General features: G+C 46.3%; 1 protein-coding gene across 11 annotated transcripts in view; it reads left to right on the plus strand.

Annotated features, from left to right (window-relative positions):
- The window catches only part of MICAL2 (microtubule associated monooxygenase, calponin and LIM domain containing 2), a 244,200-nt gene that overhangs the window by 91,284 nt on the left and 136,523 nt on the right, over positions 1-16,393 (plus strand). For all 11 annotated transcript variants that reach the window (XM_070383932.1, XM_070383933.1, XM_070383935.1 and 8 more), the window contains exons 4-7: positions 3,655-3,862; positions 7,870-7,986; positions 9,642-9,743; positions 13,244-13,399. In XM_070383932.1, the coding sequence (XP_070240033.1) occupies positions 3,655-3,862; positions 7,870-7,986; positions 9,642-9,743; positions 13,244-13,399 (583 nt within the window). The remainder of the gene's footprint in view (positions 1-3,654; positions 3,863-7,869; positions 7,987-9,641; positions 9,744-13,243; positions 13,400-16,393) is intronic.

Below are 16,393 nucleotides of genomic sequence, written 5' to 3' on the forward strand. Positions count from 1 at the left end.
GCCCGCTGCCAGGCCTCCAGAGGCACTAGAGAGGCTGCCAGTGTTCATGCCTGACCCCCCACTGCCCACACCTGCCTGAGTGGCTTCCTGAGAGCTGCAGGGGCTTTAGCACCATCCGGGCTGTAAATTTCCACCACAGAGAAAGACATGAAGTTCAGCCGAGTCCCGGACTCAGGGCTTCGGGGCAGAGGCCCCGTGCACTCAGCCTGAACCCGGCTCCGTTTGGAGGGCCAAGGTGTGCCCTGTGTAGGGAAGGAGTGGAGCCCAAGCTGGCCTCACTTACTCCTGAACACATCCCCTGTGGCCTGGCCTCATGGTCAGGCAAGCAGCTCGGAGCTCAGCCTTTGGACCCATGTGCCCTGGGTTTGTGTCCAAACTTGACCACTTCCTCATTAGGTGACCCATCTTGGGGCAATTTCTGACCCTCCTTTGCCTCCACTTCTTAGCTCAAATATGGGGACAATAATAGTACCCAGAGCAAGTTAACTTTTCAGTGCCTCAGTTTCCTCATTTACAAAGTGGAGGTAGTGATGACAGTTACCTCATAGGGCAGTTGGATAGATGAAATAGGTGGAATGATTAGGACAGTGCCTCGCAAGTAGAACATGCTGGGCATGATATAGTTTAGATCCTATGGTCATCCTTTTCAAGGAGCTGCAGCGCCTGGGTGAGTGAGTTTGTGAACGGCAGACCTCGATCTGCTCGCTCCCTCCAAGTGCTGGCTTTCTGCGCCCCACCTCCCTGGATTGTCTGCATGCAGAGCTCCCAAACAAACTGGAGGCAGAATTCAAAAGCGGAAATCAAGCCTCCAGACTGCTAACCCCTAGCTTGGCCCCTGGGTCTCTCGGCAGCTCCCTTTGGGGACTGATCCCTTTAGCATTCTTGGCACAGTCGCAACACTTTCCCCTCTGCCCCCCGCCACTGGTGGGCTGGATGATGCACCATGTCACCGAGAAGTCAGTAGTGCTTTGGGGGTTCCCCTGGGAGGGCACAGGGCTCCTGTCCAGCCCGGTGCCTTGACAGCGGGCGAGGCCTCACATCCCCTCTTCCCATCCTTTGATAAATAAAGAGCTGATTTTTCCATGGGGCGTTTGTCTCTCTCCACAAATGTGGAGGTCTAAGCACGGCCAAGCTTATCTATACAATGGACTTCCTGCTGGTGTTGGATCTACCCCGCTCCCCACTGTGTAATAAATTTATGTCGCCTGAGCACACAGACCTGCTGACGTCCGTGATCCTGGTGGCCTTGGCAGACCCCAGCTCCCCCAGCCTGGGTGGGAAATGCAGACGTACACCCTGGCTGATGTGAATCGAACATCCTGGTTATAGTCAGACAGCCAGAACTGGGTGGGCCTTGAGGGTGTGGGAAGTTCCTTCATCCATCAAATGTTTATTGAGGCCTCTTGTGTGCCAGGCCCCATACTGGACATGGAGATAGCTTTTGAGGAGCTTTTACTCTGGTCTGGGAATCAGATGCACATAATTATAACACATGGAGCTTGGTTCTGGGGTGGCACTAAGGACAGAGCCTGTAGGAGGAATGTACAATCTAACTTGGGGCTCGGCTTCAGGGCTGACTTTTAATGAAAAATTTTCATTCCTTGGCACGGAATCCTCAGCAGTGAAGCCCGGATGCGTCTGGGAAAGGTGGAGAGTTCCTTTGGGTTGAGTTATCATAATGCTTTGCACACATGGTCTGTTTGCACTATGCCCACCATCCAGAGCATCAGCTGTGGGCAGGCCTGGAGAACCCTCTTCTTCGCCTGCTCCTCTGCCCAGGCGCACTGCAGCCGTGGTTTTCAGCTTCTTGTCAGAACTCCGAGTTCCCATGTTAATCATAACAAGTGTGTTCCTGGAGGAACTGGCCTGGCTCTGGCCAGCAAGCCTTCTCTCCTGTCTTGATAACATCTGTACCAAATTTTCTCCCTTTATATAATTAGGCCTGTTGGTATTTGCTTTGAGTATGACTGGTATCTCTGAAATTTCAGGCCCCAAAGTATGAGCTGGGGCCTAGGATGGTGGGAAAACCGAGCTTTCATTGGTGAGATTTCAGGTTTAGTTGAGAGAACCAGAGATGGTACACCAGCTACTGTTTGCATGAGAAATGCACAGCAGCCCCCCAGCTGGTGGGAGTGGGAATCCCTACCTTGCCCAGGGAGCAGTTCTGGGTCAGGCCTGGTAGATGGAAGAATGCAGGGTGATCCCTTCCTCCCCTCCCTGCCTTTCTTCACCCCACATCCTCCCGCCCCACTCCGTCTGTGGCCCTGGAGTGACAGAACTCAGCAAACAGGAAAAGATGCGCTAACTGCAAAGAAATGCAGTGAATCCAGACTTAACCCCAAAGCCAACCTCAGAGCGTCGGGGTTTGGAGTCTTGCTTTGAGATGCCCGTCATGGTCTGGCTATGTCCGAGCCAGAGGAGCTGTTTGGGGTATGAGATAAAAAGAAGAGCTGGGCTTGGGGGAGTTGGTTCTCTGTAGTCAGCTCCAATCAGAAAGGAAGCATTAGGTTTTGCCTACCCGCTGCCTGTCTCTGGAGTGAATTGTATCTCAGTGGTGACTTCATTTCCCCTAACAGTTTCCACAAACTCTCTGGACGGTTCCAGCGAGTACGCCACACTGATTGTGGTGTGGGAGCTTCTGATATGCTTATTTGCAGTTTCCCTTTGGGAGTCTGGAGGCCCCAGATGAGTGATAACTGGATGATGGAACATTTGCTAGGGGAAGGGGAATGCTTTTCTTTTTTTTTAAGATAAGGTTTAATCCCGAGCAGAAGGGATGTTTCCAGATGCCTGTGTGGTATCAAGCAGTGATGTGTGGGTGCAGATCCCCTTCTCTGTGACTCTGGGGGGTATCCCCAGTTACTTAGACCCCCCTCCCAAGTTGAACTCTTGCTTCTTAAAGGTGCTTCGGGACCTGTCTAAGGGTAGGGTGGGCTGGTGCGAGGGGGATCTGTCAGCCAGAATACTGACCGCCACTTTCCTGTTTTTATTGGAGCAGTGATACTCATAAGATTTTATTTGAATAGAAGGGCTTTTCCCCAGTATAAGTAGTTGGTTAGGTCATTATGTGTCTTCTCTTCTTTCCTAAATGGCTGTAGCTTTCTTGGGGAAGGACCCTTGTCTTGTTCAGTGTTGCAGGATCCAGAAACCTAGTTCAGGACTGGAACAGAAACCTATTCCTGTCACTTCTGCCCACACAGTCCCAATGCCTTCAGGACCATGACCATACCCCTTCGCTTGACTTTTCAGACTCTCAGCATCTAGTTCCAGATGAATCCTTGTCTCTTTTCTCTCCTTTCCCCCAATGTATCCTTCTCTCTATCCACCTGAACTAACAGGTTAAATGCCAGAGCTGGGGTTTAAGCCCAGTTCAGTTTAACTCTGAACCTCACGTATATCTTACTGTGCCTTCCCCGAGTCTTTCGTGGACTCTGCATTCTTCCCGGGATTTGGCACAGTGATTGGTGTGGGGTAAACCCCAGGTAATGTGCATGGGATGTATGAATGGCAGGTCCTAATAAGTGTTCGATTTGCACTTGCTGGTTAATTTGGGTGCATGTGGGTTTCTCCCCAGTTACATTGCTGACTAGGGAGGAAGTTCTGTCCACAAGGCCAGAGGCCACTGAGTGTCTGTCTCCTCTCTCCCCTCTTCAGTGTCTCATCATTGGCGGAGGACCTTGTGGTCTGCGTACTGCCATTGAACTTGCCTACCTGGGGGCCAAAGTGGTCGTGGTGGAGAAGAGGGACACTTTCTCCCGGAACAACGTGCTGCACCTCTGGCCTTTCACCATCCATGACCTGCGAGGCCTGGGAGCCAAGAAGTTCTATGGGAAGTTTTGTGCCGGTTCCATCGACCATATCAGTGAGTGGAGCCAGTGGTGGCACCCCATCTGGGGAAGGGGCTGACCTGGGGTGGGGTATTTCTCCACATTGTGGAATCCCCAGGATATTCCATGTTGCAAGTCTCTGGGGGCTCCTCACATCCAACCGACAGACATTTAGTGCCAGACCCTGTGCTGTGCCCACTAGGCTGGAAGCACCATGAGGCCAGGGGCCATGGTATGTCTTCCCACAGCATCTTTAGGGCATAAAATGGTGCCTGACACATAGTAGATGCTCAGTGCACTTCTGTTGAGTGAATGAATGAATGAAATATGGTAAACAGAGGCAGAGGTAAGTCATATAGTTTACACTCTTAGGGAAATCACTGAGATTCTGTCAACAATAAATTGTGCTGTAATAGAATAATCAGACTTGCCAGAGGCACTTAGAAGAGGGAGTCACATAAAGCCACCCAGTGGGCCAGATTGCCAAGGGGTCTCTTGGTTAAAGGAATCTGGGACATGGAGTTGCCAGTCTAGGGAACCAGGGAAGGATTTAGAGCAGAGGAATGACACCGTTAACAGATCCTGCACCAGGTTTCCTTGAGCTTTAGAAAGAGAGAGGCCATCCTGATGGGGGTCCCTCCAGAAAAGGAGGGGGATTGGGAAGGTGGATTTTGGGTCGTGGGCCATCCCTGAATGCTTAGTAGGGTGAAGTGGGCACTGAGGCGCCTCCTGCACTGATGTTACTTGGGTCTCTTGAGGCAAGGTCTGTGCAGGCAGGCTTTGGGAGAGAAGTCTCCCTCCTCCTCATGCTTTACAGGGAAGAGGTCTTTTTTTTTGTTTTTAATTCATTTGGCTGCACCAGTCACTTACATCACTCAGGATCTTTAACTGTGGCATGTGGGATCTAGTTCCCTGACCAGAGATCAAACCCGGGCCCACAGCATTGGGAACCTGGAGTCTTAGCCACTGGACCACCAGGGAAGGAGTCTTTAGTCATTTTATATACAGCAATCATAACTCGTAAAAGTCAGGGAAGTTACTACTGTGGGGAGAGTTAAGGGTTTGAATAGATTTGGGTCCATTTTCTGTGTGACTTGGGTCAGATTTCTCACCTTTCTCCAGCCCCAGTTTTGTCTCCCCTAAATGTGATCAATGCCTGCTTACCAAGAGAGCTGAGAGGATTGAATGAGGTCACGTGTGAAATGTGTTTATCACTGTGCTTGGCTGGTCTAAGTGTTCAGGAAGCGCTTTGCATCCAGCGGGGTACAGTGAAGAAGAAGCAGCCGGGATCCCCAAATTCAAATAAATTCAGAGCTGCAATCTCTCAACCAGTGAGTGGAAGGAGAACCCTGAGACCCATGCTTTTATGAGGACAGGCACTGATGGGAAAAGGGTGTGGGGCTGGGATGAGAACAACTGGAGAGAATTATCAGCCAGACAGGGTGTAATTTAGTCAGATACAGGAGACCTTACCAGCAGTGGCCCAGGGTTTGTTCCCGCCCTAGGATGAGAAAATTCCAAGACTCCATTGGAAAGAAATTTGGATTTGCCCAGAAGGCTGCAGTGTCAGCTTTCCGGATATTCCTTACCACCCACGGATGTTGGTATGTTGGTATGTTGGTACCAGTTTAGAATGACAACATTAAGCACCACTTTCCCATCGAGCCTTCTTGAGAGGCAGAGCTGATCACCAGGAGGCCTCAAGAAGGCCTTTCTAGCCAGGGGGCCCCTCACTGCTCCATTGATGGGGCCCCCACTTAACCCCTGGTTCTTGTGTGTGGAAACACGGGAAGGACTCTGAAACTGAGATTCAAAGTTCAGAGTGATTGTTGTCAAGGGCAGCTCTAATACGTGTGAGAAGGGAGGCAGGGAGAATTTATTGAGTACCTACTGGGTGCCGAAACCAGATAGACTAGGAACCTTGAAACCATGAGGAGAAGCCTACCCGCCCCCATGGCCTATTTCCTGGCATGGATTCTTTAAGCACCAGCTGATTGGCTTCCTTTCAAACTGGCCATGGTCTCCAGCCCCAGCTCTGACCTGGTCTTCAGCTTTGCTCAGCAGTTTTCCGCTGGTCCTGTGTCAGCATCCTTCTCCAGCTCCCACCATGGCCGTCCCAAGCCCCCACCACAGCCTCCTCGTTCTGAGCAGATGGCCTCCCTCCATCCGCTTCCCTCCAACGCTCTGCAGAAGAGAAGCCACTGGCGGGAACTCCCCCTGCCAGTCCCTCTGCACTCTCCTCTCCCCAAGTGCCCTTTCCTTCCTCTCACCCCAAAGTCAGAGGCAGAACTGGTCACTTCCTATCCAACCTTAGAGGCTCTCAGTTTCTTTCTCGCTTTTTCCCCCTGCCTTTGCCTCACTCAGCCCCTCCAGTCCTCTGATAGAGCCCATTACTTGTCTTCACCTCAAAGTACTCATTCTAGAAAGAGGCGACTTAGACTTTGCCTCCACTTTCCACTCATGCCGGCTTCCACTGTGGTCTGATTTCTCCCCAGTACTGTGCTAAAGGGATTCTCTCCAGAAGCGTCCCTACCTCCCATGCCCTGGCCTCCTGCAGTCTTCATATTATTACTCTCTCCATAGGACCTAGTATTCTTGGTCCCTCCTCCTTGGCTTTCAGGTCTGCAGCTCAGACCCTGTTCTGCCACCCCGCTGGCCCCAACTACCAGGTCCTGCCCCGTTCTCTTTACCCATGTTTCCTCCATTAGTTGGGGTTCCATATCTCCTGGGCCTGGTATGGCACTGTGCAATGGTAGATGTTCAATAAATGTTCAAGGAGTGAAGCCCACAAAATGCAGAGGGACCCACAGGTAATCTGAAACTTTGTGCTCTCAGAAGTGTATTTGGAGGCATGCCCTTTTGTGCTCAATGGCAGGGGCAAAATGGAAAAACAAAGAGCCACTCATTGGGACAGTTTGGGAGAGTGGGTAGTAGGTGGAAAACATGAGTCTAACTTTGTGGGGAGGATTCCCCACTCCACCCATTACCAGGGATGGCTGAGAGCTTAGGCAGAGTAAGCCATTTACTCTCTGACTGTACATATTAACTCGTTACTCGCTGTTTACTTCTCTTTCCATCTTCGTTTTGTCAAACCCATAGCCCAGCTCAGGAAGGAGGCAGAAAAGAGAGTCACCCTCATGATAGCAGGTGTCATCCGCCTGACAGCTAGAGCACAGTCTTGGAGTCAGACAGATCTGGATCCACATTCCAGTTTTGCTTCTTTGTGAGCCTGAGCAAGTCACTTAGCCCTATTGAGCCTCAATTTCTCACCTCTAAAACGAGAGTAATTATCCCAAAGGGCCACTGTAAGGGTTAAATGAGAAAGCAGTGGAAGGGTTAAATGAGAGAACACAGGGTGCTTGGCACATAATTAGTGCTCAGTAATGATCATTATGGGCACAGGCATACCCTGGAGAAATTGCAGGTTTGGTTCTAGACCATCACAACAAAGCAAATATTGAATAAAGCAAGTTACATGAATTACAGTGCATGTAAAAGTGATGTTTACACAATACGGTAGTCTATCTAGTGTGTATGCATATGGAATTAGGTGTAAAAAATGTAAATACCTTAATGTAATGTATTTACCTTAATGTAAATGTAATGTAAATACCTTAATTTAAAAATATTTTATTGCTAAAAAATGCTAACCATGATCTGAGCCTTCAGTGAGTTGTAATCTTTTTGTAATAGTAAACATCAAAGGTCACTGATCACAGATCACCATAACAAATACAATAATAATGAAAAAGTTTGGAGTATTTCTAGAATTGCCAAAATATGACACAGAGACACAAAATGAGCAAATGCTGTTGGAAAAAATGACACAGGTAGACTTGTTGGACACAGGGTTGCCACAAATCTGCAATTTGTAAAATACATAATATCTGGAAAGTGCAATAAAGCAAAGTGCAATAAAATGAGATATGCCTCTATGTTGTTATTCTCAGAAATCATATGGTAATTAGATAGTGTTCTGCATACAAGAGGCACTCAGACATTGTTAATGACAGTTCATCTCTTTCAACTTCCTTTCTAACAGGTATTCGTCAGTTGCAGCTCATCCTGTTCAAGGTGGCCTTGATATTGGGGGTTGAAATCCATGTGAATGTGGAGTTTGTGAAGGTTCTAGAGCCTCCTGAAGATCAAGAAAATCAAAGTACAGTATAATTTTCCTTTTGGTCTAGAAATCAGATATTGTGAAATGGAAACAACATTTGCAACTCCCAGATGATGATTCTGTAATAATTATTCTGGGGCTGTTTGACATAATTCCATGAAAGGATATTTTACTGTTTTGGATCATTGCTGTCACTTTAGGTTTGTTCTTCAGCTCACAGGGGATTTATTAGAGACGTGAGTTTGATCTCTGGGTAGGGGAGATCCCCTGGAGTAGGAAATGACAACCTGCTCCAGTATTCTTGCCTGGAAAATTCCATGGGCAGAGGAGTTTGGTGGCCTAGAGTCCATGGGGTTGCAGAGTCAGACGCAGCTGAACACACACGCACGTTAAACCTGTAATTTGGTTACCCTGTCCCTAGGAGGCAGTACTTTGACAGATGAAGTCTAAGTAGTGAGTGGGAAAGAAAACATAGATTTGGTTATCTGATAAAATTCATCCACATGCTCTTCAAGCTGTGTGTACACAGAGAGATATGTGCATACACTTACTGTACCTGTATGATATTTTAAAATCTAGTAAAGAAAAATGAAGTTTTGATAATAAATGTGAGATAAATGTTTGAAATATTATTTGGTCTATAATATTTTTTAAGCTTTATTTAAAAATAATTTATAAACCATAAAATTCATCCATTTTAGGTATGTCACATTGAACAATTTTTCTCTTGTTCCTTTTAGTATTTTATAAAAATTCTGATCTTTTATGTTCACCATGGCCAGAGTTTGTTCATGATGCCTCTATATCTTAATATCAAACTCTTCTGCTGCTGGACAGGGCTTTCAATTCTGGGTCCAGTTTTGTGTCAGAGACCTTGTAGTTTCACACATAGGTTACAATCCTGATTTCTCCTGTCCTTTGCCCAGAATATTGACATTTTAGGGGAGACATTAGTTGGCTTTTGTGGCAGGACAATATGTGTGATTTGACTCACGTCAAATTATGTGCTCTTAACCTTTCCCAGATCCCTGTGTGCTGAGCTTAGTTGCTCAGTTGTTTCTGACTCTTTGTGACCCCATGGACTGTAGCCCGCCAGGCTCCTCTGTCCATGGGGATTCTCCAGGCAAGAATACTGGAGTGGGTTGCCATACCCTCTCCAGGGTCTCAAACCAACCCAGGGATCAAACCCAGGTCTCCCGCATTGCAGGCAGGTGCTTTACCTTCTGAGCCTCCAGGGAAGCCCAAGAATACTGGAGTGGGTAGCCTGTCCCTTCTCCAGAGGATCTTCCCAAACCAGGGTATCCTGAACTGCAGGCAGATTCTTTACCAGCTAAGCTACCAGAGAAGCCCTCCCAGATCCCTAGTGGGTGTTAAATTCTAATTATGGGTAACCAGCAAGATTTCACCTGAGAGTTGTTTCATAGACTCCCAGCCTTGATAGAAACCAGTAAAACCAGGCATGGAACTGGCACTGCTGATTTACCTTTTCCTGGACTGAACTGAAACTAAGCCAGAAGGGCTCCAAATACAAGTGTGAATCTGAACAGTCTGGGTCTGTCCTTTGGAGCCTCTATCTGGGGTGCCTGTACCTGGTGGCATTGTCCATTTCTCATGGCCAACACAGGGAGGGGCATGTAATCACTCTGTCCTCCCATCTCTCACTGCCAACTCATCTCATTTTTCTGTCCTGGCAGAAATTGGCTGGCGGGCAGAATTTCTCCCTGTAGATCACTGTCTGTCGGAATTTGAGTTTGATGTCATCATTGGCGCAGATGGCCGCAGGAACACACTGGAAGGTGATGACTCTTCTTGGGGCTGAGAATGGAGGGATGGGGGTGGGAAAGGGTGTATCAGGAAAGGCATGGAGAATAGGTGTAAGATGGTAGGTGCCAAAGCTGGATTGGGGGTCTTGATAGAAGGGCAAACTGCCCTGCTCTGCTTGAGGCTGAGTATTTAGAGAAAACCACTTAATTCTCTTGGAAGCTCTGTAATTTGTGAAGAATAGGACCTCTCAGAACATTGCTATAAGGACTGGTCTAAGACTCATATGTAACCATTCTTTTTAAAGGTTAAACATCATGGAAATTAAAAGAAAAAATCAATATACATTTATTGAACACCTGCTAGTGTGCAAGCCAGGGTGCTAAGTACTTTCATACTTCTTCCAACTAAGAGAATCATTTTATACTGTTGATGGTATTGGTTTACTGTGAAGTAGAATACACTAGGAGGAGGACCTCATCTCTTCTCATAACTTTACAGCACGCTCACTGCTGGGTAGTAAGATAAGTTTAGCCCAAACTGTCAAGGAATAAAACCACACCTCTCTGCTTCTAAGTTTGGAAGCATAACACGTTTTTTAGGGGAGAATCTAGAATCTATTAGGACCCTGGTTTGAAGGCCAACTGGTCCCACGTGGCATCTCTTGGGCTGAGGACAGGTCTATTTTTCAAGCTTGCCTTGCTCAGAGGCTACAGCCTGCAGATGTCTGCCGGGGAGGGCGCCTGGGGACAGAACACCCTCCCAGAACTGGGGTTGACCTGCCAGCCCTCAGGAAGTGTGGTCCTCCTAGCCAAGGCCCTTCCCTCCTACTCTACAGTGCTGTTCCTTTCCTCTCTCCACTTCCACACCCACTTCCCCACCCCAAGCAAGCAATATTGGATACCGATCAAGAAAATGTTTAAGCTGCCCACCTGAATGTTGTACTGTTAGTTTATGAGGTCATTCTGATGGTTTGTAAGTCTGAATATAAAAGTCCAGGATCCACGCCCACCTTGAGGATGGTTTGACATTTTGTTAACATAAGTAGGGCAGGAAGGGGAAGAACCATCTGAGCAACTTAAGACCAGGTAAGCAGACGAGATCAGACTTCTCAAGGCACCGGGGCCAGGTAGTTTTTTGTCGTGGGGACTGTCGTGTGTGTGGTAGGATGCTTAGCGGCATCCCTCACCTCTACCCACTAGATACCAGCATCGCCCTTAGTCGTAGCAAGCAGAACCGTCTTCACACTTGGCCAAACGCCCACTGGGGGGCAAAATCACCTCCAATTAAAAAATACTAGAGACTATTGGCCATTATTGACCACTTCCACAAAGGTCTAATGAAGAACCAAAATGAGGGAGTGTTGAACAGAAACTCAAGATGTTTAGTCAAAGAGATTTTCGGCAAAGAAGTTTGGAATCACCACGCTAGTGGTAGGAACCTGCCTGCCAATGCAGGAGACACAGGTTTGATCCCTGGCTTGGGAAGATCCCCCAGAGGGAGGGCATGGCAACTCCACTCCAGTATTCTGGCCTGGAGAATCTCCTGCAGGGAGAAGCCTGGAGGGCTACAGTCCATAAGGTCACAAAGAGTGGACTGGAGCAATTTAGTATTAGCATGAGTCTTAGCATATGCAAAGGGGAGGGGAATCCCCACTGGTGCTGAAGACAGTGGTTATGTCTGCTAGCAAGATAAATGCCTTGAGTTAAGCAAAGTAAACAGCAGTCAGTACCTGGGGCTGGGGTGGAAAGGAAATTCTGGACTGAAGGAAAAGACAAATGCTAAAAAGTAAGAGGATTAGAAGGTGGTGGTCCATTGAAATGGGACCACCTGTTGGTGATCCTGTGTGTAATCCCCCGTGATATTGTGATTTATAATAAGGCAAATATATCTGGGTCTTTGTCCCCTTTCTGGCACAGCTCCCCAAACCCTTGGAATTTCCTGAGTGATGAGAGCAAGAAGAGCATCTTTTGTTATGATATTTGTCTGTGGTTCCTGAAAACATTTCAGAGCCATAAATGTGAAATGGTTGTGTTGTTATTCATAACGAGCTCCTTTCCACCACACCTGAGTGTATGTTAATAAAGTGAGTTTTGGAAAGCACCTAAGAAAGGGAGGGGACTGGTTGCCAGGAGAGCCAAAAAAAAATGATTAGAGGGTTGGAACTTTTAATCCTATCCCCTGACCTCATGGGAGGGGAGAGAGGCTAGAGATGGAGCTCATTGACCAGTGATTTAATCACTCATGTGTCTGTAATAAAGCCTCCATTAAAAAAAAAAAAAGGAAAGGAAAGGGTGTGGAGAGCTTCTGGGTTGGTGAACAAGCGGAGGTTTGCAGAGAGTAGAAAGTAGCGTGCTTGGAGAGGGTATGAAAGCTCTGGCTTTCCCTACACCTTGCCTAAGCATCTCTTCCACTTGGCTGATCCTGAGTTATTCAGTAAGATATTCTCTGAGCTCTGAGAGCCACTCTGGAAAAATAATAAAACCTAGGAGGGAGGTCTTGAACCTACAATCTAGAGCTGGTTAGTCAGAAGCATTGGTGACGACAAGGGCTTGTAACTGGCATCTGAAATAGAAGACTGTCGGTGGGACTGAGCTCTTAACCTGTGGGATCTGACCTTATCTCCGTGTAGGTACTGTCAGAATTGAGTTGAAGTGTAGGACACACCACTGCTATCCTGAAATTGCTAGTTGGCGTGTGAGGGAAAAGGAAAAAACAAAACAAAACAACAACCACATTGTAATTGGATGCAGAATTCTTACGGCCATTAAAAAAGTGATTTCAATGCACATCATTGAAAACTATAAGAACCTCAATTAGTCACTGAACTAAAACAATTGCAAGTTAGAATTCCATCTATCCATTATACATATATGGAGTGAGTACTAAATGCCAGTCACTGTGGACTGGAGACTGAAAGAGAATTTGTTAAAAATCTTTGTCCCACAGGAATTCAATCTCATAATTCTACTTATCAAATGGGGAAAAACATGAAATATGCTAACACAGTAGTTTTAATTATGTAAGTTTAAATTGCCTGTGGGTCTTTCATGAGCCTACCTTGCAGCAATGTCTATATCTGCTTCTTCTAAAGATAATCTCTCCATGGGTGGTGGTGAGGGATGGGGGGGTGGTTTCAGGATGGTTCTAGGGCATTACATTTATTATGCACTTTATTATTATATCCACTCTACCTCAGATCATCAGGCATTAGATCCCAGAGGCTGGGGACCCCTGTTCTAAAGGATGAGCCCTGTGATTGTCCACTGGAGAAGCACACTGTTGTTTTGGAAGCCTAACCAGGAAAATTGGTCCCAGAAATTTGGGGGAAGGAACAGGTCCCCCTGAGAAAGGCCTCCAGTGGGTTTCTTCCTCAGGGACAAATCTTAGCATTTCTGTCTGCCTTTATACTCTAGATCCAAAATTCTGGTTTCACTGTCCCATGGGCCATCTGAGAGTAGCTTTCTCAGTAATCTTTTCCAGTTTTCACATCAAATCCAGAAGAAAGACTCACTTTTCCCTTTTCCTCACACAGGGTTCAGAAGAAAAGAATTCCGTGGGAAGCTGGCTATTGCAATCACCGCCAACTTCATCAACAGAAACAGCACAGCTGAGGCTAAGGTGGAAGAGATTAGCGGTGTGGCTTTCATCTTCAATCAGAAATTTTTTCAGGATCTTAAAAAAGAAACAGGTTGGACCTTCACCTTTCTCCAAACCAGGCTATTGTTCATGCTTCTCTGTTCTGTATAGGGGTTGGAGTGCGGTGGAATGGGGAGGGGTGGGGGCACTTGGCTTTCCTAACTCTTGGGACCGAGAGACTCATTCTGGTAAAGTGGAAGCAGGGGTTTCTCTTTAGGATAATAATGGACAGAATTCCTTCAGGGACAGGAAGGATTCTTGAGGGAAATTTCTAGATGTTGTACATGAAAATAGATAACCATTTATATAATGGTTAATAGATAACCATTTATTTAACCATCTATATGCAGGAGACATTTACTGATTGCCTGTCATATTTGTTCTTGTTCAGTCACCAAGTCGTGTCTGACTCTTTGTGATCCCATGGACTGCACCATGCCAGCCCTCTCTGTCTCTTACCATCTCCTGGAGTTTGCACTCAATTTCATGGGATACATAGTTGAGGTTGACATGGTCTCCTCCCAGTAGTGGCTCCTTGTCTGGGGAGAGACAGCCGCATAAACCATCCTAAAATAGGCTAGTGAATCTATGCCCTAAGTCAGTGTGGGGTTCCAGGAGCGCTCTGATGAGGAACCAGTAACCTGTAGGTGGTCCAGAAAGAGGCATAGGTGCTTTTATCAGTGTGCCAGCTGCCCTTCCCTCCAGGGATGGTCAGGGATGTGGAGGGAGGGTCACGACACCCAACCATGGGACTTGGAGAAAGGACTCATTCATTTCCTCAACAAATATTTATTGAACACCTACCATCCATTTTCCAAGGGCATGAGATAGAGGGGTTAGCAAAACAAACAAAAATCCCTCTTTCAGAGTTTATATTCTATAGGTGTTGTGGGGGTGGGGGGTGACCATCAATAGTTAAATCAATTACTAACATGTCATATGGTCTGTAAGTATAGTGGAGAAAAAATCATGCAGGGTGAGGGAGAAGCGTGAAACTCCTGTTCCAAATTGAGTAAAATTCAGATTTTTTTTCCTTTCTTTTTAACCTGACTTTGAAATATATATATGTCTCCTTGAAAAGGCAGTGTAGCAATGTTAAATAAAACTTTTATACTAAAAATAAATCATTAACACCCAGCACCGCCTAGCCCAGGAACAATCATTTTCATGTAGTCCTTTTCGGTACTTCTCCACTGGCATCCTTACTTTTTGCATGGCTGGAGCTTTCACCATAGTGTCAATACTGCTATTCTGCTTTTCTAATTCAGCATCACATTTTAAATGTTGTCCGTGGTCCCCAGTCCTCCTGACAGTCAGGTTTGTTTGGAATAGCTCATGCAGTGCATATATTGTCACTCACTGCTGAAGCATTTAAACCAGGGGTTGGCAAACCATGACTTGCCATGCATTTTTGTATTGCTTTCAACCTGAAATGATTTTAATATTTTTAAATGGCTGCAGAAATATCAAAAGAGCAAATTTAAAGGAAAAATAAAAAATTTATGAATTCAAGTCTCATTGTCCATCAATAGAAGTTTATTAGAATGCAGCCAGGCCGGTTTGCTTACCTTGGTGCCATGAGGGCTTGCAACACAGACCAGATAGCCCTCAAAGCCCCAAATATTTACTCTCTGGCCCTTTATGGTAAAAGTTTGCGGACTTCTGATTCAAACTTTTCAGTTATTTACTGTTACTGATAAAGCTGCTGTTGGATTATTTCCGTAAGGTCCTTTTCTAGGAATGGGATTAGTTATTGAGCCAGACTCTGCCTCTCACTGGCCAGTGATGTGTGTCCACTGCATGACCTTCTGAGGGTCACCACAGTGGCATTATTTTTTAAAAAAATATTTCCTCCCAGCATATTATGCCCTTTTGAATGATTTAAGAATTCTCCCGCCCTCCCTTCCCCTCAAACACCAAGACAATAAACCAACCACCAAATATAAATTATAACAGGATGTTGAGTGTGTTTTTCCAAATATTTCAATGAGTTCCTTCACACTTTGTTGCGGTCGTCACCTTTGGCCTTTTTTTGACAACAGTGCCCTCACAGAGTGACAGCAGTGAATTTCCTGGATCCTCTGGGGGGCCCTAGGCATGGATGGCTGTTTCCTATTTAACAGCAATAAAGGGGTTTCCATGGTTACCCAGCACGCCTCTGTGATAACTGCTAAGTTGCCTTAAACCTGTTCCTTTTTCTCCTAAGAAGCCACACCAGTGGTTCTCAAACGTGAGGGTGAATCAGAATCACCTGTAAGGCCTCTTCAAGCACAGATTGCTGGCCAGACCCCCCAGAGTTTCCCATTCTGTAGGCTGGGGTCAGGCCCCAGTTATTTGCATTAACAAGTCTTCAGGTGATGGTGCTGGCTAGAGAGCCTCCTTTGAGAAACACTGAGCTAAGCTGTTATTTTATGGCATTGTTTTAAATGGAGAAACCTAGCCTAAAAAGTCTTTAGCAGTTGGTGGAAAGTACAAAAAGATAAAATCCAGTCCTCTGACTTGCTCTACCAGAGCCACCTGGGTTTTCACACGTAACAGGAGGATGGTAGAAATGTCTCTTCGGCTTTGGAGAATTCACGTAGCTCTTGCATTTCTGTTCACATGGAGGAAACGGTGGATGGGACTTGGATTCAGACACACTATGGTTCAAATCCTGGTTCTGTTGCCACTTAACTGCCGTGCCACGAACAGCACTGTGCCTTTCTGCAGCAAGTGCTCAGCTCTGACTTGGAAATACTGGTCCACAGCCCCAAAGAGCTTTGTGAGTTTTAAAAGAAATAGAGGCTTAATCGTATTGCATTATATAAATACATCAAATCAGTATGTTGAACATCTTAAACCTGCACAAAGTTATATCTCAATTTAAAAAGAAAATAGTATCTTTGTGGGACTACGAAGGCTGTGTTGACTTGGGTAAATTCCGGCACTCGACTTTATCTTTGCCAGCCTTCTATATCTTCAAAACTTGTCTAACACAAATATTTTGCAGATAAATAATGAGACCTATAATGAGACAAAGCAGGACTCCTAACACACAGTAGGCGCT

The sequence above is a fragment of the Bos mutus genome, chromosome 15 (genome assembly GCF_027580195.1).
Source record: "Bos mutus isolate GX-2022 chromosome 15, NWIPB_WYAK_1.1, whole genome shotgun sequence".
Lineage (NCBI taxonomy): Eukaryota > Metazoa > Chordata > Mammalia > Artiodactyla > Bovidae > Bos > Bos mutus.